General features: G+C 47.7%; 1 protein-coding gene across 1 annotated transcript in view; it reads left to right on the top strand.

Annotated features, from left to right (window-relative positions):
* The first annotated feature begins 464 nt into the window (after window positions 1-464).
* NT5C1B (5'-nucleotidase, cytosolic IB) overlaps window positions 465-27,487 on the top strand; it is a 49,071-nt gene continuing 22,048 nt past the window's right edge. The window contains exons 1-2 of the mRNA XM_073674120.1: window positions 465-1,075; window positions 1,154-1,321. Coding sequence (XP_073530221.1) covers window positions 935-1,075; window positions 1,154-1,321 — 309 coding nt within the window. The 5' untranslated portion in view covers window positions 465-934. The remainder of the gene's footprint in view (window positions 1,076-1,153; window positions 1,322-27,487) is intronic.

The following is a 27,487-nucleotide window of genomic DNA, read 5'->3' on the forward strand; positions in this document are numbered from 1 at the left end:
TGATATACTAAGGATAAGTTATCAATATCATTAGTCTGGAAAACCCCTTCCAATGTGTCAGCACGTTTACATAGGACTGCAGTAACTGATTACATGATCTTGCAGCTGTTGTGAAATTACAACTCCTGTCTCGCTGCTGTTGTGACATGCTGGGAGTTGTAGTTTCACAATAGAGTCACCAGTGGCAGATGACTTCTCTTTATGTAGCTCTCTCTGTCTTTGTTAGCAAGCAGAGAGAAAGCCCAGGGCAGGCAGCTGACGATGGCAGGATGTCATACAGAGGGGTGGGTAATGTTTGTAGGAGAACACAGGAGGGGCGAGCAGCCCTGGCCCACTATACCCGCCCTATGGCATGTTAATTGCCTGGTATGTGTAAGGCCTGAGTTTCGCCACTCCCTGGCCCAGCCTCCATTACTTTCTCCAATACTAGTTTGCACATTAACCCTCCCTCCTGGGGTGAGTCACTCAGCAGAGGGCGTTGGTTCAGCTTCCTATTCATGTCTTGTCTTTTTACGTAAGTAACAAGGAAGTGTCCTAACTCTGTAAACGTACAGCCGAGCCGGCTCTCGCTGAACCCTCGCTGTCATTATTTACAGCCAAGAGATTTGTAGAATCCATCCCTACTCCCTTGGTGGAGAATCTCCAATCCATCCCGAGTCCATCGGTGGAGAATCCCAAGTCCACCCCGAGTCCACTGTTGGAGAAACGCCAGTCCATCCCGAGTCCACTGGTGGAGAATCCCAAGTCCACCCCGAGTCCACTGTTGGAGAAACGCCAGTCCATCCCGAGTCCACTGGTGGAGAATCCCAAGTCTATCCCGAGTCCATCGGTGGAGAATCCCCAGTTCATCCCCATTTCTTTGGTGGTGAATTTCCAGTCCATCGACAACCAAGCACCTGCAACATCAGACCCTGTCCAAGAACAGAGCGACACAATGAGCGGAGCCCAGGATAACTCACCACCGGACGCGACCCAAGCATCACCCGCCAATGCAGAAGAAAATAAAGGCCAGCATGACTCTTCTGCGGCCAAGGCCTTCTACGACAGCATTGCACCCAAGAAGAAGCCCAAGCTGGTAAGTAGGCCACGTATTTGCAAGAAACCGGTGCAGAATCAAAGGAACATATTATAATTCTCTGCTTTTTCTCTACAGCCCAAGCCCCAGAATGCAATAACCATTGCGGTGTCATCCCGGGTTTTGTTCAACATGGTTCAGGAGAGGAATTTGTATGAAGACGAAGGTGTGGAGAAATATGTGCTGTACCAACAGGAACACGAAGAGGAACCCCTGATGCCTGGGCCTGCATTTCCCTTCGTGAAGGTAATCTCTATCCTTAGCTACACTTCACCCAGTCACCACACCTCACTATGTGTGCACATTGGGCATTTACGCAGTGGCTTTTTTGGCATGGGGGACAATCCACTGTGTAGCACAAATATTCTGTCCTTCATGGTTCAAGTACAGACTGACCACAGGTCTATGTCTCTTAACCCGAGCTCAGCTGCCTCATCAGCATATATGAGACCTGCAGTCCACATATCGCAGTCTGTACTGGGACCGTGAAACACGACCAAAGACTTTACAAAATGCAACCAACGCACTGCGGTGAAAAACCGCGCCAGAAAGTCCGTGGCTGGTGAAATCAGCGGCATGTCAGTTTATTCAGGGGATCGGCCTTGTAAGGCAAGTCAGTAAGATTTCTGCAACAAAATCAGCAGCAGTTTTCTCCACATCCTTCGGTTAGGGTTATGCAGTAACGCGACACTGAGATCGCAGCATCACATTGCAACATCACATCTAGTGATTTACTATTGTATACAAATTTTACAAAAGTGTTTGTTACTGGTCGGAAGCCCACGTGCCTCTCCTGCCATAGACTTCAATGGAAATCACATGCAGCTGCAACTTTTCTGAGATTTGGGTGTTTTTTTTTTAGTTTATTTTTCAGCAAAAATGGCAACTCTAAAAAAAAAAAGTGTTTTTTTTTTTTTTTTTGCACTTTATCTGAGAATTGCTGTCGTGCCACAATTGTGTAGCCCGAGCTATAAAGTGTAAGAGTGTTAGGAGGCACCGTGTTGTTAGTCATCTCATCCTCATCCTAGACTGGCTGATAACAGGGAACAATAAATTACATTTAACTGAGCAGCAGATGCAAGGGATATTGCCTGTAGATTCCATGTGTCCAGGTCTAGAGGCCTGGATGTGATAATCTGTCTTAGGTTAGAGGAAGGTGGCTGTTGGGGGTTGTCATTCCGGTTAGATGTCGGCCTAACCTCCCAGCGCTGTGTATGCAGCCGCCCCCCCTTCATATGTCACATCCAGCAGCGCTGCTTGCAAGTTGCTTCCTATCTCACCTTCTTGACATTCTTCTTCCTCAGCTGCAGAAATCACATACCAAATACAGCAGTACTGACACAACCTGCAGGCATGGGGGGTGGTGGACTATGCTCATCACTGACAGCTCCCACCAGAAGAATTTGGCTTGGGAGTGTCTGTTCTGGACATATTCATAATGTCTTGTATCATCTTAAGGGTGCAGTCAGACGGCTGTGTAAATCGGAGAAAGATCGGATCGTAGTGCACGGACTGGCCGCAGCTCTCCCATCCCGAGCGTGACAGCTGCATAGAAATACATGAAGCTGTCACGCTCGGGTTAGTAGAGCCGCCGGCCAGTCTGTGCACTGACTGCACCCTAAGAAAGCTTTGTATAAAGAACTAAGGCCTTGATTAATTAAAACTGCCATTTTGTACTCCATACTTAATGAGGGGGCGTGCAGGAATAAGATGCGCCAATACGTTATCAGAGGAACGCCACTTAAGAGATTCAACGCATCTTCTCAGTGGCGTGCGCCGCGCTAGAAACAGTGACATTTCTGGCAAGTAATGGCATGACTGTGATTGGCCGGCGCACCATGTGACCCAGTCTGACAGTGTAAAAAAAATAATTTAAAAAAACGACGTTCGGTCCCCCCCGCCTATTTTTAATAACCAGCCAAGGAAAAGCAGACAGCTGTGAACTGGTCTTATTACCCTGGGAAGGGGCCAATATCCATAGACCTTCCAAGCCTATTAGTATCAGCCCCCAGCTCTCTGCTTTGCCTTTGATGGTTATTAAAAATAGGGGGACCCTAAAAAAAATGATGTGGTGTCCCCCCTATTTTTAATAACCAGTACAGTAAACTACACAAGCAGAGCACTGCTCCACCTCCTCGTTTTTATATTCTATGTTATTTTAAGCAATTTCCCTATCCACATTTGTTTGCAGGACAATTGTCCTGCTCTTACCCTCATCTTGCTTCCTTTTGCAGCCCCCTAAACCTAACTACAACCATTTTACAGCATCAACGTTCGGGTATCCATTGACTCATATGGGGCTCAGGTCCGGGGTCAATTTCAGGTCAACTTTTGGTACCCGAACCGAACTTTGGACTGAAGTTCAGCCGAACCTGATGAACCCGAACTTCTACAGGTTCACTCATCCCTTTTTATAAGGCTTAAATTGAAACATTGTGCATGCTTACTTACTGAGGCCCAATTCAGACGTCCATATTTCATGGTCCGAGTACAGACTGCGATGCACTATTGGCCGCGGGTATCCTGATCCAAACCTGACAGCCTCATATATGCCTATGAGACTGTCATCACATTGTGGTCCATACTAAGCCCATGATATTTGCAGGGCTGTGGAGTCAGTAAGCCAAACCTCCGACTCCGACTCCTCAATTTCCATGACACCGACTCCGACTCCACGACTCCGACTCCCTCATACACGGCTCATGTTTAATTGATAAATTTACTGGAGCACAGATTCATCTCAGCTAAAAGTCTAGACCCTTAGATCAGGAATAGGACAGACATTTATAGGACATTTCATAACTTTCCCAAATTCTTATGAAAAAATATTCCCCACAAACTGCATTGAACTACTGTACCCAATTTATTATACATTTTAGTCGGAGTTGGAGTCGGAGTTGGTCCATTTTATACCGACTCCAACTCCACCAAAATGGGCTCCGACTCTGACTCCACAGCACTGGATATATGAACGTCTGACTTCAGCCTAACATTAAAGGGTTATTTCCATCTTCATAGATGGATTTTGTTGAGATATTAACAATTTTGTTTACAACTCATTGTCTAGGAGACCGACCACTGCTGCTGTCCAGCTTGTAAGAACTACAAGATCCAGGGATCCTGGCCAACTTAAAAACAGTGCTTATAAGCTCTATACAAAAGAGCTTGTAAGCATTGCACATTTGTTTACAACTCATTGCTCGGAGATCAAAGATAAGAAAAGTATGAAAAGAGACCTGTCGGCTTATTCATTGTGCCCAAACATGGACATCATGAATCAGAGCTTCGCTGCATGATTGCAGACGGGTATATTTTTCTTTGAAACAGGGCTGTGCAGTCGGAGTCGGAGCCCATTTCGGTGTAGTCTGAGTCGGTATAAAATGGACCGACTCCAACTCGTAAAATATATAAAAAAATTAGGTACAGCAGTTCAATGCAGTTTGTGGGGAATATTTTTTCATAAGAATTTGGGAAAGTTATGAAATGTCCAATAAATGTCTGTCCTATTCCTGATCTAAGGGTCTAGACTTTTAGCTGAGATGAATCTGCGCTAGAGTAAATTTATCACTTAAACATGAGCCGTGTATGAGGGAGTCGGAGTCGGTGGCATGGAAATTGAGGAGTCGGAGGTTTGGCTTACCGGCTCCACAGCCCTGGTTCTGACGTCTGATTTTTCATCTACGCAAAACAAAATCCATGTTTCATCAGCGTTTGGTCCTATGGTAATTTCTACCATCAGTGATTTTTCATGTATGAAAAAATAAATTACAAAGCCTCTCCTTTCCGTTGCATTGTTGATCTCCATCCGTGTGGTGTCCATGATTTTCTCTGACCCATAGACTTGTATGGGTAATTTTGATTCCTGACACTAAACCTAAACAAACAGGTCTCCATTTTTTTGCAAACATACTGTCCATAAAAAAACAGGCCCATATGAACAATTCCATAGATAATGGGTTCATGTTCTATATGTGAAAAACATGGAATACAGACGTGAAAAACAAACAACTGAATGAGGCCTTAGAAGGCAAAAATCAAAACAATTAAGCTTCGCCAAAGGAACACTCCAAACCTGCCATTTTGGGAAAAAGTTTGCCAATATATGTCCCTTTTTGGCCCAATTCTCAGGATTGTCCCGGCAAAATCAGGACTGTTGGCAGACGTGTTTATATTGGAATCAGGTACATATAGGAAGTCCGATGGTATCGATTACAACCAGAACCTAGAGTCTATAGGGCCACAAAGAAGTTTTATTTAAGGCATGGTATACCAAAAAGAGACAACACGCAGAGTCAAAAGCGCGATAAAAATGCATGTAAAAAACGAGCGTAACCTAATACATAATAGATGCAAAAAATCTGCAACATCAAAAACTCACCAAAGCCTAAGTATACGTGGACGTAATCGTATGTAATGCATTATCTTGCATTTGGTTCCATGATGTACGATGATTACAGAAAGATCACACAGTCACAGAATGTCTGCTGTTAGACACCCATGGGTGACAGACGGGCATTCTGTGTAGAAGTCTCTGCTCCTGGCCATTTACTGGCGGAGAAACCAAAAATACTAAAGCATGAAAAAATATACATATTTGATTCGTAATCGAACCAACCCGTAAGATAAATGTAAGTCAATTTATACTGCGTAGTGAACGGAGTGGGAAAAAAAAACACAAAAACCATGTCGGAATTATTTTTCTTACTTTCTCTACGCCCGAAAAAGGATGTACAGTAAATTGAATGATAAAGTAAATGGCTGAAATAGGCGTGAAAACGTCAAAAGTTGCAAATTTTTACAAAATCTTGTGTTGCATAAAAAATTTGCAACTTTTCAAAAGTGATTTCTGGTGTAAATGACGCGCCCCTGGGCCTGTGTCGCGCTGCGTTGCGCATGCGGGAGCTTACCCGGAGCCGGATCTCTTGAGGGTTGTAGTCTCGTGGCGGTGATCCGGTCCGTGCCCAGGGAGTCAGACTAAGTGGCGCTGTATCAGCGGTAGATGTTGGACGACTACGCCACCCGTTGAGTACAGCTAAGGAGCTGCTGCTGCAGGGCAGACCGCTGAGGCCGGTGGAAGGATGGTGCAGCGTGGATGGTATAACCCCCAACGGGAGGGGTATGGCCTCAGGGCAGCCGACGTGGATGATGGGGGTAGCAGGAACCACTCAGAGACGATGCGGTGTAGTTCAGGGTCTTTACTGGTGACAAAGATAGACCCTCCCGGAGTACTGGCTAGCGATTGGGGCCTGGTCAGTCCTTGAGCAGATGGGATCTCCCCTGGCCAGGCGGAGTTGTAGGCCTCCCAAACTAACTGTACTCTTCTGGCTACCTTGCTAGAGGCGGATATAAGTAGCCCACGTCCCTGAGTGTACCGTGTGGTGCTCACCCGTATGGCCGGTGACTCGGGGCCTTCTAGTAGCTTCCGCTCCACGACGGCGGTGCTGGCCCCATGCGTGTGACCGTGCCTTCGGGTTTCTTGGCCAGAGGACCTGAAATCCCCTGCCTGACGGATTCTGCTGCTGGGTAGGAGTTAGTCCCCACAGCCTCGGACTCTGGGTCCGGTAAGAAATCTTCTCAGTCAGGGCGAGCTCTGCAGCTGCCAGCCCCTGACTCTTTGTAACACTGCTCCCACAGAGCTCCTGTTGTTTCTTCCTATGCTGCTTCTCTTCTCTACTTCTGGCATGGCCCAGGAGCTGGGCCCAGCCGGAGCCACAGCTCCCTGTCAGCCCTCCTGGCTGAACTCTCCCTCTCAACCCTCTAACCCTGCCTCAGCCCCAGGTTTATATAGGGGAAGTTCTTCCCCTCCCAGGACTGGGCAGGAGGTGTGGCATGCATAGGATTCCTGACCAAGAGACCTCCCACCTGCTCTCAGACATAACATTGCATTACTGTGGAAACCAGACCCCTGGGGTGCCACATTCCCCCCTAGTGAAATTTAGTACTCCGGGACTAAACATATTTTTTTTTTTAGAAAGACATAACAGGGTATAACAATAATAATACAATAAGAAAAACACATAAAGGTGGTCACGGCATGTCCGCAACCGGGTGCAGTCTTTGAAGGAAACAAAGGTGTCCATTTCACCAAAACAGGGAGACGTAACCAGGTAGGGGTCTGTCCTGCCCCGAGTCCTTAACAGTCTTTTAGTCCATCCTGGGTTGGGTTACGCTCCACTAACTGTACAAAGGATTCCCAGTAAATCCACCAAGGACTCCTATAAATTACTAGAAACACATAATTATTTACAGGATATGGCCGCTCTCAGTCCTCGGCCAGTGGGGATAAGGAATGGCTGCTCACAGTCCTCAGCCTTGTTTAAGATAGTGGCACATGGGGAACAATTCACTAATCCCAACGGGGACCATATTTTAATTAGCAGCAGTCCTTGTACCCTTACGGGTAACTATTTACAGCTCTTTATTCACGCTACTTCCCTTCAGTAGCTATGTCCTCTTTGTGCTCCCTCCTGAGGGTAGTCCTCAGACCCGTCCGGGTCCTCTTGGCTTTCCTCGTATTGGTAGTACTGCAGCTCCTCTTCGGTTAGCTGGGTTAGTATCTCTGCGACAGTCCTCCTCCCAGGTGGCCAGGACTTTACCTCCCTTTGGGCTGCCCCGGTTAATTGGGCCACCAGGATGCTCACTTTTTGCTCCTCTGTGAGGGGGTACACCTGGAAGAGGCTATCCAGCTTTTCTCTAAAGTCATGCAGGGTATGTGACTCCCCTGACTCCCCTGAGTACTGGGGTAGCCAGGCTGCCCCCGGGATATAGGGCATGGTGAAAGGCATGACCGCAACAGCGGTGGCGCTGGCGGGGGTTGAAGCGGTGAAGCTCTCCTCCGTATCCGACATCCTTCTCCCCCCTAGTGGACCGTGGCCTACCTTGCGATGATCCTCTTCCGTAGGCCGCGGCTCCGCAGTGGATCGTCAGGGTTGAGGACCTTCCGTCGCGCTCCTGTGACGTCGGCGTCTGCTGGGCTCCTTCCAGGACCTTACGCAACGTCCGGACGTGAGGCGGGGCTTCAGTTCTCGCGCGCTTTCGGAGTCCACGCCCCTCTTCTTCCCGCGCGGCGTCTTCAAGATGGCGTCCAACGGCGGGAAAACTCCACGGATGGCGGGAAGAAGGCAGAAGATGGCGCCGGATGGCGGGAAAACTTCGCGGATGGCGGGAAGAAGACAGAAGATGGCGCCGGATGGCGGGAATCTTCACCACTGGTAAGTTTGAACAGTCTTTTTCAGGCATGCAGTACCCGGTGGTTGCGGGCACGAAATCCTGCCGACTACGCCAAAAGCTGACGCGCCCCTGGGCCTGTGTCGCGCTGCGTTGCGCATGCGGGAGCTTACCCGGAGCCGGATCTCTTGAGGGTTGTAGTCTCGTGGCGGTGATCCGGTCCGTGCCCAGGGAGTCAGACTAAGTGGCGCTGTATCAGCGGTAGATGTTGGACGACTACGCCACCCGTTGAGTACAGCTAAGGAGCTGCTGCTGCAGGGCAGACCGCTGAGGCCGGTGGAAGGATGGTGCAGCGTGGATGGTATAACCCCCAACGGGAGGGGTATGGCCTCAAGGCAGCCGACGTGGATGATGGGGGTAGCAGGAACCACTCAGAGACGATGCGGTGTAGTTCAGGGTCTTTACTGGTGACAAAGATAGACCCTCCCGGAGTACTGGCTAGCGATTGGGGCCTGGTCAGTCCTTGAGCAGATGGGATCTCCCCTGGCCAGGCGGAGCTGTAGGCCTCCCAAACTAACTGTACTCTTCTGGCTACCTTGCTAGAGGCGGATATAAGTAGCCCACGTCCCTGAGTGTACCGTGTGGTGCTCACCCGTATGGCCGGTGACTCGGGGCCTTCTAGTAGCTTCCGCTCCACGACGGCGGTGCTGGTCCCATGCGTGTGACCGTGCCTTCGGGTTTCTTGGCCAGAGGACCTGAAATCCCCTGCCTGACGGATTCTGCTGCTGGGTAGGAGTTAGTCCCCATAGCCTCGGACTCCGGGTCCGGTAAGAAATCTTCTCAGTCAGGGCGAGCTCTGCAGCTGCCAGCCCCTGACTCTTTGTAACACTGCTCCCACAGAGCTCCTGTTGTTTCTTCCTATGCTGCTTCTCTTCTCTACTTCTGGCATGGCCCAGGAGCTGGGCCCAGCCGGAGCCACAGCTCCCTGTCAGCCCTCCTGGCTGAACTCTCCCTCTCAACCCTCTAACCCTGCCTCAGCCCCAGGTTTATATAGGGGAAGTTCTTCCCCTCCCAGGACTGGGCAGGAGGTGTGGCATGCATAGGATTCCTGACCAAGAGACCTCCCACCTGCTCTCAGACATAACATTGCATTACTGTGGAAACCAGACCCCTGGGGTGCCACATAAACTCTTTGATGAATCTGGGCCTACGAGTCTATAGGTGCTTCTCTGGACATGTGAAATGCGTAGCAGCTCAGGAAAACGCCTTTAAGCCTGAGGCCCATCTGTACTTCTGTGTATGCTAGTGGTAGAACAGGGTCATTACGCCCAGTCATTTGCTGGATTTACAGATGAGAGCATTATATAGTTTCAGCCATGAGTGGTGCCAAGGTGGATTTTTTTTTTACCTTCAGTTAGAAGAAGGCTATTTTTAAAAAGGGTTTATGAAGGCTGAAGATAAAAGTCTGCAGTCACTGTGCACTGCCGAATTGTGACAGTGTGAACTGCACACCAAAGCCCCCTCCCTCATTTACATATGTAATAAAACTGTTTTTTTAAAACTTAATTACTAAAATCTTCAGTACAAGTCTGATATTTTTAGGGGCTGAGTTCCCCTATATGAATGTCTAAATAGTACAGTTTCAGCTTTGGTGGTTATAGACTGCTCTTTAATGGGTTATCCAGGCTTGGGGCTTAAGTCTGTGACTTGTGAATCCTCACAGCTCGCACAGTGTGTGCCATCACAATTTTTTGGTGCCGGGAGCAGGCGATCATGAGACCGCAATTATGTGATTTGCATACTTCTGGCCACACTCTGACTAGACGTGTCCGGCCTCACTCAATTCACTTGTATTGAGTGAGGCCATGCACGTCTAGTCTGCACGTGACCGCATGTATGCAAATCACATACTTGCAGTCACTCACTCACCTGCTCTGGAGAATCCTGACAGCATGCACAATGTGGACAATGCCTTGAACGCAATATCTAAAACGTCACATATTTATACAGAAAAAGACATAGGAATAGTGAGGTAAAAAGACAAGTGATGTGAAGTAGAGCTATCAGTATGGGGAGGAGAGAAACCGTCGTGGCTGTAAATATTCCTGCAGTTCATAGATAAGGAGTGTAAAGGTTTTATTGTCCGCTAATGGAGGTCTGGTCGGGCTGTGATGCCCCCAGGAAGTCTGAGGAGCACATTCCAGAATTGATGAAGAAAGACATAAAACATAAATCTGTGTGACATTCATTCCTGTGTCACAGGTTGTCAGTATGTGTCATAAGTTTGAATCTCCAGACTCTTCTGTCTTTCTGGGATTTGAGCTTTCAGAAAAGTTTTCTGTCTCTCGACAATATTAAAACTGTGATTATGCTGTTATTTAAAACAGACAAGCTGAATGCATGTCACATGTCGCGTGCAACGTGCATCGAGATCTATGGCAAGTGTGTCGCCTGGGAGTTACATTGAAGTCTATGGCAAGTGAATATCGCGTGCAATTTGCAACAAGCGACAGAAAATTCAAGAAATTTGGGAAAATATTTGACTGTGGCACGGTACCTTGTAGGGCTAAGGTTACACATATGTGTTGTGCGACACTAAAATCACACATTGTGACCAGGGGTGGATTAAGAGTAACAAGGGCCCCGGGCAGTTTAGAAAGCGCGGGCCCCACACACACACACACCTGATGTATCACATGTCACATGATCCCCTGTGATAGATCATGTGATAGTTCACGTGAAATTAATTTGGCACAATATTAATATATTATAATATTTTTTTTTTACATTAATTGTATGACTTAATATTGAGTACAATTAAGTATGCTGACATCCCCTATATACAGTATGAGACTGTACACACAATATGAGCTGCCACAATCCTCCCATACACAGCAGGAGGCCGCACATAGCCATCTATACACAGCGGGTGGCCGCCCGCCGCCCCCCCAGAGACAGCGGGTAGCCGCCCGCCGCCCCCCCAGAGACAGCGGGAGACCGCGCCCCCCCAGAGACAGCGGGAGACCGCACGGCCCCCCCCCAGAGACAGCGGGAGGCCGCACAGCGCCCCCCCCCAGAGACAGCGGGAGGCCGCACGCAGTCACGCACACACACAAACATATACAGACATATACATACATACACACATTTGAAACACAAAAATACATATGAACAGACATCACACAATGATATCTGCACACACACACTCACTCACTCACCATCCCCCGGCTCCCATCGCCTCTGACTGCCGGTATGTGCCGCGGCGCCGCACATATTATAATGAGGGCAATCTGGCCATGGACCCCCCGGGGCCCCGGGCGGTAGCCCAGATTGCCCTCATTATAATCTGCCTATGATTGTGACATGCAACATTGGATGGAAGGATGTCCTATGGTGCATCGTTGCGACTTGCGGCATACTGCCATTCAGAGTCGCTTATGTTTCCAAATCTGTTGGATTTTCTATCTCTGGTTACAATCCGCATGTGATAGGTGACTTGTCTGCAAATTGGCTGTTTTATATCTAGAAATATCAGTCATAAAATAGTCGCGCTACGACAAGTCGCAGAAAAGTGGCAAAAATGGTTTTCTTGCACGACTTTTCTGAGAGCTGCAGACATGGGACACATGTCACAATGTAGCCCTATACTTATTGAGAACCAATTTTCCATCATACATAGAATAAAGAACACCCCATAATAATAAGGAGGCCACATGGTGGTATTTCCAGGACCATTGGACCAATTTCCTACCCTATATTTGTTAACAATGCACTTTCTTTGTTGCATTTTGGACAGGTACATATAGGCCCCCCAATCTCCAATGGCGCCTCTATGGTACATACACCTATTATTTAATTAGCTTTCGCTTGTGTAGCAGAAATAATAATAGCAGCAGCTCAGATGGATGCTGCCTGCAGCGAGTAATCACTTGCTCTACAACATTTTTGTGTCCACCCACCCCCTGATTACATTGGTGTGACAGTCCAGGTCAGCGATTCCATAAACAGGTGGAAAAATGTTATCGACGTCCCAACTGTGTCTCACAAGGGTTTAGAAGGCGATGTTGTTACAACTTCTGTTGCCTGTACAAATAAAAAACAAAACTATAATTAGAAAATGTAGCAAAAATTTTGAAACATGCTACTAAAAGTATACATAACCAACACACAAAAATATATAAATATATTTAGTAAGAAAAAGACCTCTATATAAGAACTGTCCCAAAATTATAAATGGAGAAAATATCTGTAACCTGCTTAGATGAAAGCGGTTGCCCGGGATTGGGATGAAAGTCTGCAGAAACTATATGTGGCTGCAGACGTCTATATCCTCAGAGTGTGCACAATGCGTGCTGTCAGGATTCTCCACTGCTGGTGACAAGAGTGGGCATTCTCGTGACTACAAGTACAGCTGCATCTCACAAAATTAGAATATCATCAAAAACTTAATTTATTTCAGTTCTTCAATACAAAAAGTGAAACTCGTATATTATATAGAGTCATTACAAACAGAGGGATCTATTTCAAGTGTTTATTTCTGTTAATGTTGATGATTATGGCTTACAGCCAATGAAAATACAAAAGTCATTATCTCAGTAAATTAAAATAATTGACAAAAACACCTGCAAAGGCTTCCTAAGCATTTAAACAGGTCCCTTATTCTGTTTCAGTAGGCTCCTTAATCATAGGGAAGACTGCTGACTTGACAGATGTCCAGAAGGCAGTCATTGACACACTCCACAAGGTCCCAGAGTCTGGAGGAAGAGTGGAGAGGCCACAATCCAAGCTGTTTGAGGTCTAGTGTGACGTTTCCACAATCAGTGATGGTTTGGGGAGCCATGTCATCTGCTGGTGGAGGTCCACTGTGTTTTATCAAGACCAAAGTCAGCGCAGCCATCTACCAAGAAATTTTATTTTAGAGCACTTCATGCTTCCCTCTGCCGACAAGCTTTTTGGAGATGGAAATGTCATTCTCCAGCAGGACTTGGCCCCTGTCCACACTGCCAAAAGTACCAATACCTGGTTTACACACAACAGTATCACTGTGCTTGGTTGGCAGCAAACTCGCCTGACCTTAACCCCATAGAGAATCTATTATAGAGAATCTATGGGGTATTGTCAAGAGGAAGATGAGAGACCCCAGACCCAACAATGCAGACGAGCTGAAGGCTGCTATCAAAGCAACCTGGGCTTCCATAACACCCTAGCAGTGCCACAGGCTGATCGCCTCCATGCTACGCCGCATTGATGCAGTAATTGATGCAAAAGGAGCCCGACCAAGTATTGAGGGCATTTACTAAACATACATTTCAGTAGGCCAACATTTCGGATTTTAAAAACATTTTTCAAGCTGTTGTTATAAAGTATTCTAATTGACTGAGATAATGACTTTTGTGTTCTCATTGGCTGTAAGCCATAATCATCAACATTAACAGAAATAAACACTTGAAATAGATCACTCTGTGTGTAATGACTCTATATAATATATGAGTTTCACTCTTTGCATTGAAGAACTGAAATAAATTAACTTTTTGATGATATTCTAATTTTGTGAGCTGCACCTGTATATGGTTTGCATAAATGCGGTCACGTGCTGACTAGACATGCGTGGCCTCACTCAGTTCACTTATATTGAGCGAGGCCACACACACTGCAATGGGCAAATCGCATACTTGCGGTTACGTGACCGCCAGCACTCGCCATTGCCACCAGAGAATCCTGACAGTATGTGGTGTGAGGATTCAAAAGTTTGCAGTCACAAAGAGTGACTGCAGACTTTTATCTCAAACTTGGATGACCCTTTTAAAACATACCTGTCCTCTCACACATAATTCATGTGGAAAAGCATGGTCTTTCTGCCATCTACCCCCACAACAAATTTAAACAGCTTTTAGTGCACGTACCATTCTAATATATCCAGAAACTGTCCTTATTCTCATGCTGTGTAGTCTGCCATTTATCCTTTTTTATCAAATGGTTCCTCTTAATCAGAATTCTGACAGCACTATTGGGTCTGGACCTTCCTTTTTGTCACTTCCTAGTATGCATTACTCCTGTTATTTTGAAATGGTTTGTCTGCCTTGAACTGAAAGCCTGATCCTCTGTTATACCCAGCAATGGACTGGCCCACCAGAAGACCGGAGGATCCTCCGGTGGGCCCTGGCAGGCACTACATTGCAGCAGTTTACTTACTGTTTGCACAAAATGATATTCTGCCGAGAATGCTGATTTTTAAAGCAAGCTTAAAAATCATTGCACCCGACATATGGGCGTTTTGCTGATTTGTCAGGTGATTACTGGAAGTCGATAGTTGGGAAGAATCGTTGCTATGAATGTTCATTCCCCGATTATCAGCTTGACAAGACGGGAGATTAAGATAAGGGCAGACTCTGCTTTTAGTACCGCTTATATATGGTGGGCCTAAACTACTCCAGTCCAACGCTAATTATACCTGAATGGGGCAGCACAGTGGCTCAGTGGTTATCACTGCAGCCATGCAGCGCTGAGGTCCTGGGTTCAAATCCCACCAAGGACAACATCTGCAAGGATGTTCTCCCCGTATTTGCATGGGTTTCCTCTGGGTTCTCCGGCTTCCTCCCACACGCCAAAGACATAAGGATAGGGAATGTAGATTGTGAGCCTCAATGGGGACAGTGCCCATAATGTCTGTAAAGCGCTGTGGAATTAATGGTGCTATATGTGAGTAAAATAAATTGAATAAACAAATCGGGTCTGACAGACAGGAGAGCATGAGCAGAGAAACAATGCCTTTCCCCACTTTCTGTAATCCATCAATGGGTCTATGCTGCCAAAGACAGATTACACATAACAATTCCACAAAGCAGAAAAACCTAGTGAGGTGCTCACCAAATAAGATTTATTTCTTCTTTATTAAATAATTGGCCTTTAAAAACAACGGTACAGAGAGCAGATCACAAGGCTGGTCACAAGGATTACATGTTACAACAGGCAGTGGACAGCAAGTGACATGGACGGAACCTTCTCTGGTTCTTGTATAGCCAGAACTGTTAAACCAGGAAGGAGGGAGCAGAGATTGATATTAAGCAAGTTATTAGCTTGCAGAGTTTATTTTATAAATTATAATAAGCTCAAAAGAGCATTTCAAAAGATTTGACTCTGGGGGCGTGTATTTTTCTCTCTGCATGATGTTGACCAATCATAAGCTGAAGGTGTCATGCAGTGGAAAAAGAACACACCCCCAGAAGTTCAGAAGAACGTGCCTTCTCCTGTGAGACATGTAATGACACAGCCCTGCTCTCAATCCTGAACTCTGCACCTGCTGTGTAGTATAGAACAGAGCTGAGTGTGATTGCAAACACCACCAGCTTTCATCTCACTGCAGTCTGAGGGGTGAGGGGGATATAGATGAGCTAACCAAGCCATGGGAAAAGAGCTGCAGAGATGTTTATAATCACACTCAGTTGTGCTCTAATCTCCCTTCCCCCTATAATTATTGCTGTGAGATGAAAGCTGCTGGAGGTGTTTGTAATCATACTCAGCATGAGTATCAATCCATGATGTGTCCAGTTTATCATGCAAAAACTAGTGAAAGATGTAGTTTTTTAAGTGATTTGTTAGGCCTTTTTTTTTTTTTGGGAACAGACTCGTTAAAAAAAAATCAGAATGCACATAGCGTAAGCCCATGGTCACATCAAGTGGTGCCAAGATAATTTCATATGCTGAACAAAAGTGTCTTTGTCACAGGTAACCACAACAGAGAGGGGCCAGAAGATTGCGGTGTCCGGTTACACAAACTCCTGCACTAATTAGAACTGCTTCTCCATCCTATGACAGTGCATGATTTCCTTGCTCTGTCATTGCACATTCAGTTGATGTCCTGAAGCTCTCCATCCTGGATTGTTTCAGCTGTTCTGTGTTGGCCACTCTCCTCTGGTATATATATGTCCGCCACTGGGAGTTGCCAGTGATTAGTTTTTCCGCTTCCTGGTTAGTAGTTGAAGGAGAAGTTCAGTGTTTGGAGTAGGCGGTTGGAGAGTTTTTCAAGAGATTTCTGCGTGGAGTTGGTTTGCGTGTTTAACCTTATCTTCTCCCATTTGGTTTGTGTCTCCTATTCCTCTCCTGTTTCCCACTCTGTGGTTCTGTGAGTGTATTTGTATGATTGAAATTTGCTTTTATCCCTGTCTGTTTAACCCTGTCTGTCTGGTTAGTGCTTTCCAATACACTTTGTCCTCACATCTCCCTGCGTGGGGGAGGGAACAGATAAGGGTTAAGATAGGAGCATAGCAAGGTACAAGATCCCTACGTCTCCACCATCTGGGGTAATCCCGGTCCGGACAGGGATAGCCTAGGGTGACCCTAGTTCAAGGGATTGAGTAGGTGCCACAGTCCCTTGTCAGTACATGACAGAGTCCTATTGAGCTGAATTGTGTTAGCAAACCTTGCTTGTATATGGCATATAAAAGCAAGCTACTGCAAAAACGCTGTCCTAGGATCTGCAATTGACTCTTTGCCACTGCATTAAATAGATCCAGCTGCAGTATGGAGACTTCATGTAGAAAAAAGTACGCAAGTTACTTCTCCATAAGGAGAGAAAATTAGTTTATATTTGTTGGACATATACAGGCTAACTACCAGTGGTGAACATACTATTGGTGTAACTATGCAGCCGCATAGGGACCCAAGAGGTAAGAAGGACCACTTCTAACTCCAAAGCAGGTGGAATTGTGCACTATGATGAGCTAATGGACTGCAAAGAGCCCATATATTGTTCTTGCTCAGGGCTGTCTTCTGTCTGTGTCCGCCCCTGGCAATTACATGCAATAGGTGGCATTAAAGAAGCCGTTTTCATCCTTCTGGAGAAGAGCTTGAATCATATTCTGACTGCCCGGAACATCTAATGACTATTTTTATAATTTCACCCCCCTCTACTTGTTCACTCACCATAGTCAGTAGAAACTCGCCTTCCCCTGGGGTTATGGGTAATTAACTGGAAACCTTATTATTACTTTGAGATGATGTTGACAGGTTGGATAAATAGAAGATACTTCTGTTCGTACCATAAATATTGTCATTTTTCCGTCTACGGATCATTCACAAGTCCCCATTTAAGGTCCCGTAAATCTGTTACTGATAGGTGTTTTTATCCAGAGATTAAAGAGGATCGAGCAAAGATTTATGTAGTCAGAATTTATGGGGTTTTCCATGTACTGTGTCAGGAGCTGCTGAATAAACAAGGTGTAAGTGAGAAGATCATTGTAGATAATTGTTAGGACCTGTCTGTAGTCCTGCCTCCTGTCTATCTGGTGCATAACGTGGGACCTTTATGTGGATACATAGGGCCACTTCTGGGCAGCTCAGCTGCAATACTAGATACAACCTATGGACAGTTGTAGTGCTATTTTCGAAAGATAATTTGGACAACCCTTTGTAAGAATAAATTAGGAAATCACAATCCGCTTTATTTGTAAATATTTCTCATTCATGACTTCCCAAAGTTGGACCCTGCCGTCAGAACGAGTTCACTGATGAATGAAAACTGATATATAGAGGCTGTAGAAGTCCAAGAATCTTAATAAAACCCAATGCAAAAAATGTTTTTAGCCAAAAATACAGGCATTAATATAAAAAAATTACCCAGATGGAAGACCATACTCTATATAAATGTATTGATAATTTACAATTTCAGTTCTGAGTTCACTCAAATACTATATGTCTAATTTACATTACAAGTCTAATTAGACCAGGCTGTGTAGGGTAATTTTTATTTTCTGCTCAGAGACCTTTTAAAGCGAATCTGTCACTAGATTTGACATTACAAACTGTATACAACTTTAAATAGACCTCTAAGACGTTACGAGGCTTTGAAAACCCAAGTCAGAATGGCTGTATAATCATATTAAAATAAGCATTTTTATGAGCCCAGTTATGGTATAGAGGGCAAGATCTCATGAGACCAAGTGTATTCAGTGTCTGCCCATCCAGCCTGACTGACAGCTGCTGCTTGTACTGAGCAGTGTAAGATCTCAGCAGCAGGGAGGAGAGACGCCGAAATGTTGTCAGTCAAGTTAGGTAGGTGGAGATTCAGCAGCAGATAGGAGAGACACTGGGAGACTGTGAATCAGGCTAGATGGGTGGAGATTCAGCAGCAGGGAGGAGAGACACAGGGAGACTGTGAATCAGGCTAGATGGGTTTAGATTCAGCAGCAGGGAGGAGAGACACTGGGAGACTGTGAATCAGGCTAGATGGGTGGAGATTCAGCAGCAGGGAGGAGAGACACTGGGAGACTGTGAATCAGGCTAGATGGGTGGGGATTCAGCAGCAGGGAGGAGAGACACTGGGAGAATGTGAATCAGGCTAGATGGGTGGAGATTCAGCAGCAGGGAGGAGAGACACTGGGAGACTGTGAATCAGGCTAGATGGGTGGAGATTCCGCAGCAGGGTGGAGAGACACTGAAAATCTGTCAGTTAGGCTAGGTGAGTGGAAATTTAGCAGCAGAGAGAAGAGCCACTGAGTGACTGCGAATCAAGAAAGGTGTGTGAAGATACAGCAGTAGGAAGAAGAGACACTAAAGAACTGTCAGTTAGGCTAGGTGGGTGGAGATTCAGCAGCAGGGAGGAGTGACAATGAGAGACTGTGAATCAGGCTAGGTGGGTGGAGATTTAGCAGCAAGGAGGAGAGACATTAAGGAGCAGTCAGTTAGGCTAGGTGGGTGGAGTTTCAGCAGCAGGGAGGAGGAACACTGAGGAGCTTTCAGACTGGGTGAGTAGATATTCAGCAGCAGTGAGGGGGGACACTGAGGAGCTGTCAGTTAGGGTATATGGGTGGAAATTCAGCAGCAGGGAGTAGGGCCACTAAGTGACTGTGAGTCAGGTAAGGTGTGTGGAGATTCAGCAGCAGGGAGGAGGGACACTGAGAGACTGTGAATAAGGCTATGTGGATGAATATTTAGCAGCAGCAGGTAGGAGAGACACTGGAGCTTCAGTCTAAGTGGGTAAGCATTTGTATTGTGGAATCTGGTGACCGATCCCCTTTAATATCTCAATTTTGTTAATATGGGAAAGTAAATCTCTTATGACCATAGTGATCATGAATTATTTTTCAATGTGAAGACGTCATCAAACAGCAAGCAACCTGTATCTCATTTTCCTTGACTTCTGTGAGCATGACGCAGTATAACAAGTAAATTTATTACTTTTTTGGAGGAACAATTCTTTTTAAAAAAATGATTTTTTTTTTTTTTTTGCATTTTACATTTTTGGGGATCGGTGTAGATAAAATGCACTGGAAATTTAGAAGTGATTAATATTTCAAGAAAAGACCTGATTGAATAACTCTGAGCTTTTATTAGTTTCTTGTAGACACTTTATTTTTAATCCTTACAAATTATACTGGATTATCTGATCTACGTTTTATGAGAATCCCAGTTTATGAATTAGGGACTTTAGTTTGATTTATTAATTGTCTCACCCTGACGGCGGATTAAGTAGCGTAAACCGACTCCTTATGTGATCAGGACTTTGCACACATATGTCAGTTGCAGGTCACACCTGGCGGCAAGTCCCGACCTGTAGAATTAGATAAGATAAGATATGGGATTTATTTGCTCATTATATTTTGTTAATGGGAATGGTAATATACAGTTTTGATACTTCACATTATAGAAAAAGAAGGTTCAAAGAGCATTTCTTTCTTTAAAAGGAACCTCCCTCTGGCAGCATGTTTTGTTTTAAAACGCCGCAGCATACTTTGAAAATCCGGCCGGGGAAAGGGTCTCAGCCGACTAATTTTCTGTGGTCCTTGGCAGTTTCTCCCCTCCCTGCTCTTTTTGACTCTTTCTGTGTACACACCTGTCAGTCAAACAGTTTTGGGGAAGGGCTAAGCCGCTATGGACCTGCCTCTTGGACTTGTCAGCTGAGACATAAAGTCATGTTTTCTCTGAAATGCTGCAGCCAGTTTCTCATGCGTGCTGCATATGATTTGGGCACCATGAATCTGATGACAGGTTCCCTTTAAAAACCTGGGTGACAACAAATGTTGTAATTTTACTGAGGATACCAAGGTTGGCAGACCTGCCATTGATCAGCAGTGAAAAGCCAGAAGAGGCTGTGGACATCAGCACATTTCTTCTCTACTGACCACTACAGGAGAAATGTGGTATTGCACATTTGGTAAAAAAAAAGCAGGGAATCCTCCTCTATAATGTTCACCATTTATATTTCCTAGCTAGGTCATCTAACTTTCCCAGCAGCAGATAGCTAACTCAGCTATTTTTAATTACTATTTTTTTACCAGCACGAGTAAACTTTAATAAGTGGTAATATATAAGGATGTTACACCAGTCACACCCATCAAAATATGCGTTCATGTATAATCATACTAAATGTACAGTTCTGTAGGGACCAGAAGATAATTATTGGTTGGCAATTTTACATAGGTTAGTCTGTAATGTGAAGACAATCAGAAAGCATTTATAGGAGCCTTTAAGGGGTTATTCCCAAATTATATTATTTTTTTCAAAGCACAGTAAATGAGTTCCTATTGTTAACATACAGACTAAGCGCAGTATAATATTTCTTTAAACTTTTGTGTCTTTTTCATCTCTATCTACTCCTCCCTGCATCCAACTTCACATAGCTGAATGGGCTGTCCTATTATTACACAGATCAAACTGCATTTCCCAGCAGCACTTTCTTTTCCTCCGTGCTGCAGACCCCTTCCTCCCTCTCCTGTGTATCTCTAAGCCTGGTCTGCCATCTACATCATTTATAGCTGTCTGTGTGTTTTTATATCATTGATCTGTTAGCCGATTTTCAGCAGAGCTCGACAATTCTGCACTCCTCCACAGCGGAGCTTGTAATAACTAAGATCAGTAGAGCTAACAAGCAGATCTGAGCTACGTTTGATGCTTGCAGCAAACAACCCAGTGATGTGAAACTGCACATGCTGCTCCAATTGATGCATATGGCAGAGGATTGTAATGTAAAAAGAAAAAATACAACTTTAGTTATCATTAACTTTGTAGCCAGGAAATAAAATATATAATGATTGATTCAGTGCATGAATGACAGACACATATTAAGAGTAAAAGTTTTGTCAGCAGGAGCTTGCTGATGGTTTTTGGATGAGCAAAAAAATAGGGGTCATGTATATGGCTGCATATGGGGTCTCTATAGTTCTGTATTATAGACCAGTAAGTACTTCACATTCAAATATTTGGTGTCTCCATGAGGTGCCTGATTATCCTACTGAAGACTGAATGACTATTGGTGAGTTACTAGTAGCATCTCCAAATGGGATGTTCTAGACCCCCTTGATGTCATAGCACAGTAGATTTATAAAGCTAATTTCCAGATACTAAAATAGGGTGTGTAACGGGTCTGGGAGGCGGAACCTCTGAGCTACTATACAAGGGGGCGGTCCTTGTAAGGGAGCGGGTGGCGACCAGGGTAGACTGGCAGGCAGTCACAGCAGGTGACCGGGACAGTCTCTGAATGAACGGGCAGGCGGTCACAGCAGGTGACCGGGACAGTCTCTGAATGAACGGACAGGAGGTCACGGCAAGTGACCGGGGCAGTCTCTGGATGAACGGACAGGAGGTCACAGCAAGTGACCGGGGCTGTCTCTGGATGAACGGGCAGGAGGTCACGGCAAGTGACCGGGGCAGTCTCTGGGTAAAGGATTGGTACGACCTGTGGCGGCAGATGATAGACTTGAGCTCCCAGGTGAGCAGGCGAGAGTCTCTGGATAAACGGGTGGTCACAGCATGTGACGGCGGAGCCTCCAGGAAGACCAACAGACAAGTAGCAGATGAGCGCTCCCAGGTGAGCGGGCAGGAGTCTCTGGACAGGCGGGTGGTCACAGCACGTGACGGCAGAGCCTCCTGGTAGGCTAGCAGACAGGCAGCAGATGAGCGCTCCCAGGTGAGCGGGCAAGCTGGTCCTTAGACAGACTGACAGGAGTTGGAAGGCAGACCGTCGGACCTCAGGCAAGCAGGCAGGTAGAAGATGTGCGCTCCCAGGTGAGCGGGCAAGCTGGTCCTTAGACAGACTGACAGGAGTTGGAAGGCAGACCGTCGGACTTCAGGCTAGCAGGCAGGTAGCAGGATATCAGGCAGGAATTAGACAGCAGACTGGCAGGAATCTGGCAGGTATCTGGCAGGTAACTGGCAACTGGACCTGAGGGCTGAAGCAGAGTAGTGAACAGTGCTACAACATTGCTCGGGCACCTCCATTTTGGAGGAGGTGCCTTTTATATGGGAGGTCCTCCGGCAATTGGCCGGGGACTCCTTAGGACGGCGCGCGCGGTCCCTTTAAGAGAGGGGGAGCGCGCGCCCTAAGCACACTGCCGGGGAAGGAGCGCGTGCCGGAAGCAGCGGGGAGAGAAGCGCTGGAGGACGCCGCGCCAGGAGCGGGGAGGTGAGAGGGACGGCGTCTCTGCCTAGAACGGGGCAGAGACGCCGATGCTACAGTACCCCCCCCTTTAGGCCCCCTCTTTTTTTGGCCAGAAAGAAATTTCTCAAGGAGAAGCGGGGCGTTTATGTTCTCCCTGGGTTCCGAAGTTCTCTCCTCAGGACCAAACCCCTTCCAATCTACCAGAAAAAAGGTTTTTCCTCTTACCCTCTTGGAGGCCAAAATACTCTCTACCTCAAAGATGTCATCAGCGGAAACCGGAGCAGGAGGGCCACCTGGATTTTTGGAAAAAAAGTTAAAGACAACGGGTTTGAGGAGAGATACGTGGAAGGAGTTGGGGATCCGTAGGGTGGCCGGGAGTTTTAATTTGTAGGCCACAGGGTTAATTTGCCTGAGGACTTCGAAGGGGCCGATGAAATAGAGGACCCAACTTGTAGGAGGGTACTTTGAGCCGCACATGTTTGGATGAGAGCCAAACCTTGTCTCCCGGACGGAATTGGGGCGGATCCAGACGTCTCTTATCAGCATATCTCTTCATCCGCTCAGAGGAGAGAAGAAGAGCGGACCTGGTGCTCTCCCAAATAGTAGAAAATTCGCTGACAAGAGACTCCGCAGCAGGGTTGTCCACAGAAACGGAGACAGGAAGTGGAATCCGGGGATGTTGGCCACCGACTATAAAGAACGGGGATTTGGAAGAGGACTCGCTCTCATGGTTGTTATAAGAGAACTCGGCCCATGGTAGGAGATCCACCCAGTCCGAGTGGTGAGCATCAACCAAGTGCCGGAGGTAGCTGGTCAAGATCTGATTGATCCGCTCCACTTGACCATTGGACTGAGGGTGGTAAGCGGAGGAGAAATCCAGGGTAATGTCCAGCAGCTTACATGTGGCTCTCCAGAAGCGAGAGGTGAACTGAACCCCACGATCCGACACGATGTGGAGGGGCAGACCATGGAGACGGAAGATGTGGCGGATAAAGTCTTTAGCCAGCTCGGGTGCAGACGGAAGACCAGGCAGGGGAATGAAGTGGGCCATCTTAGAAAAACGGTCAGCGACAACCCAAATGACAGTACAACCGGCAGAAACTGGAAGGTCGGTGATAAAGTCCATAGCGATGTGTTGCCAAGGAGCAGCAGGTACGGGAAGGGGCAGGAGATGGCCGGCAGGTAGATGTCGGGGAACTTTGTTACAGGCACAGGATGAACAGGCCGCGACGAAGTCTACCACGTCCTTACGCAGGGTAGGCCACCAGTAATGCCGGGTAATGAGTTGGAAGGTCTTCTTTTGGCCAGCATGGCCAGCTAGTTTAGAAGAATGTCCCCAGCGAAGAACCCTCTCCCGATCTGGCACAGCTACGAACGTCTTACCGGGTGGAAGACGAGTCAGATCCAAGGGGGCCACATGCATCACCTTGGAGGAGTCGATGATGTGCGTAGGTTCCTCCTCTTGATCGGAGGACAGGAAGGACCGGGACAAGGCATCAGCTTTGACGTTCTTGTCCGCCGGACGGAAATGAAGAATGAAGTCGAAGCGGGCAAAAAACAACGACCACCGGGCCTGGCGAGGATTGAGTCTCTGGGCATTTTGGAGATATGCCAGGTTTTTGTGATCCGTGTAGATAATTACCGGGTAGAGAGCCCCTTCAAGCAGATAGCGCCACTCTCCCAGTGCCAATTTGATGGCTAGCAATTCACGGTCTCCTATGGAGTAGTTGCGCTCCGACGAGGAGAAGATTTTAGAGAAGAAGCCGCACGTTACCATTCTCCCGATAGAAGACTTCTGGGTGAGCACCGCTCCGGCTCCGGAGGAGGAGGCATCAACCTCCAGGTAGAATTGTTTATTACAGTCCGGACGGTGCAGGACGGGAGCAGAGGCGAAGGCTTTCTTTAGGGAAAGGAAGGCCTCCTCGGCTTCAGGCGACCATGTCCTGGGGTTAGCCCCCTTACGGGTAAGTGCAGATATGGGAGCAGTCCGAGACGAGAAGTGTGGGATGAAAAGACAATAGTAATTAGCGAAGCCCAGGAATCGCTGTATCGCCTTCAAACCTTCAGGACGAGGCCATTTTAGAACGGAAGAGAGCTTCTCGGGATCCATTTGCAGACCTGTTTGGGAGATGACATAGCCCAAGAACGGAAGGGAGGTCTGATCGAAGAGGCACTTCTCATATTTGGCATAAAGGTGGTTCTGCCGAAGCCTAAGCAGGACCTGACGAACATCCCTCCGGTGTGTGGGGAGATCCGGAGAGAAGACCAAGATATCGTCCAGGTATACCACTACGCAGGAATACAGGAGGTCACGGAAGATGTCGTTGACTAGTTCCTGAAAGACCGCGGGAGCATTACAGAGACCGAAGGGCATCACAAGGTACTCGTAGTGACCGTCCCGGGTATTGAATGCCGTCTTCCACTCGTCTCCTTGACGGATACGGACCAGATTATACGCTCCTCGTAGATCCAGCTTGGAGAAGATCCTGGCGCCCTTGAGACTGTCAAACAATTCGGAGATGAGTGGCAGGGGATATTTGTTTTTTACCATGATGAGATTGAGTCCTCTGTAGTCAATACAGGGACGTAGCGAGCCGTCTTTCTTTTTGACAAAGAAGAATCCGGCTCCAGCCGGGGAGGTAGATTTTCGGATAAATCCCCTAGCCAGATTCTCTTCAATGTACTCAGACATGGCTCGGGTCTCGGCTGCAGACAACGGGTAGATACGCCCACGGGGAGGAGTGGTGCCAGGTACCAGGTCGATCGGGCAATCGTATGGCCTATGGGGTGGCAACGTCTCAGCTTCCTTCTTACCGAAGACGTCCGCATAGGGCCAGTAGGGAGCCGGGAGACCAGGTAAGTTAGCTGGAGTAGGCTGAGGGCGAAGTGGACGGACCGGGACCAGGCAGGTCCTATGGCAGTCAGGACCCCATCGGAGTACTTCACCGGACCGCCAGTTCAATACGGGTTCATGTGTCTGGAGCCAAGGTAGACCTAGCAACAGGGAGTGAGAAAGTCCGGACAGCACATGGAATGAGATCTCCTCAGAGTGCAGCATTCCCACCTGCAGGGTTATGGGTTCAGTGACGAGCAGGATGGTCTCCGAGAGAAGTCTTCCATCCACGGAGGTGACTGACAATGGTTCAGCCAGGGACTTGGTGGGAATATGGTATCTCTTTACCAGAGACTGGGAGATGAGGTTTCCAGCAGCTCCAGAATCCAGATGGGCGAGTTCAAAGAGACGGTTCTCTCCCCAAGCAATAGAGACCGGTAAGGTCAGAGACGGAGAGGGCTTACTTTTGTCTAGGATGACCTCTCCGAGTGGTCCTAGACAGTGGCGTTTCCCGGCTTTTCCGGGCAGGAACGGATGAAGTGCTTCATACTGCCACAATAGAAACAGGTTCCCTCGGCTCGGCGAGATTCTCGGCGAGAACCGACCATCTTGGTCTGGTCGACCTGCATAGGCTCAGGAGAGTGTACCTGAGGAGAGACGGAGGGAGTGACGGGTTTCTGAAAAGTAGGAGCTAGACGTGGAAACCTCCTCTCACGGGTGACCTCTTTGGCCCGCTCCTGGAACCGCAGGTCAATCCGGGTGGCAAGAGATATTAGGTCATCGAGAGTGGTAGGAATGTCCCGACCGGCAAGTTCATCTTTAATACGGCCGGACAGACCCTCCCAGAAGACGGAAACCAGAGCGTCATTATCCCAGGCCAGCTCCGAGGCAAGGGTACGGAACCGTATGGCATATTGGCCCACGGTGAGACTTCCCTGACGGAGGCGTAGCAGAGATGATGCGGATGAGGTCTTCCGTCCGGGTTCGTCGAAGACTTTCCGGAAAGCCGTGAGAAAGGCAGGCAAGTCGGACACCAGGGGGTCTCCTCTCTCCCATAGAGGATTTAGCCAGGCCAGGGCCTCCCCGGTGAGATGGGACATGATGAAGGCAATTTTGGCCCGGTCGGAGTTAAACTGGTGAGACAGGAGTTCAAAGTGCAGGGTGCACTGATTTATGAAGCCCCGAGCCTGGGCGGAGTCGCCTCCGAAACGAGGAGGTGCAGAAAGCCGGGGTCTGGGGTAGGATACCATGTTATTAGTGGGCAGTGGAGCTGCCGGATTGCGAGTCATGGCACTGGCGGTGGATGCAGGCAGAGCAGTCAGAGTGTCCAGGCGAGAATTGACATTCCGCAGGTGACCCAGGATGGACTCCTGTTGGGACCTCTGACGGGACAGTTCATGACACAGGTCCGAGAGCGAGGGAGCTTGGGTGCCACCGGGTTCCATGGCCCGAGCAAACTGTAACGGGTCTGGGAGGCGGAACCTCTGAGCTACTATACAAGGGGGCGGTCCTTGTAAGGGAGCGGGTGGCGACCAGGGTAGACGGGCAGGCAGTCACAGCAGGTGACCGGGACAGTCTCTGGATGAACGGGCAGGAGGTCACGGCAAGTGACCGGGGCAGTCTCTGGATGAACGGACAGGAGGTCACAGCAAGTGACCGGGGCAGTCTCTGGATAAAGGATTGGTACGACCTGTGGCGGCAGATGATAGACTTGAGCTCCCAGGTGAGCAGGCGAGAGTCTCTGGATAAACGGGTGGTCACAGCATGTGACGGCGGAGCCTCCAGGAAGACCAACAGACAGGTAGCAGATGAGCGCTCCCAGGTGAGCGGGCAGGAGTCTCTGGACAGGCGGGTGGTCACAGCACGTGACGGCAGAGCCTCCTGGTAGGCTAGCAGACAGGCAGCAGATGAGCGCTCCCAGGTGAGCGGGCAAGCTGGTCCTTAGACAGACTGACAGGAGTTGGAAGGCAGACCGTCGGACCTCAGGCAAGCAGGCAGGTAGAAGATGTGCGCTCCCAGGTGAGCGGGCAAGCTGGTC

This window comes from Phyllobates terribilis, unplaced genomic scaffold, assembly GCF_046119375.1.
Source record: "Phyllobates terribilis strain yellow unplaced genomic scaffold, ASM4611937v1 Scaffold_3__8_contigs__length_932513732, whole genome shotgun sequence".
Lineage (NCBI taxonomy): Eukaryota > Metazoa > Chordata > Amphibia > Anura > Dendrobatidae > Phyllobates > Phyllobates terribilis.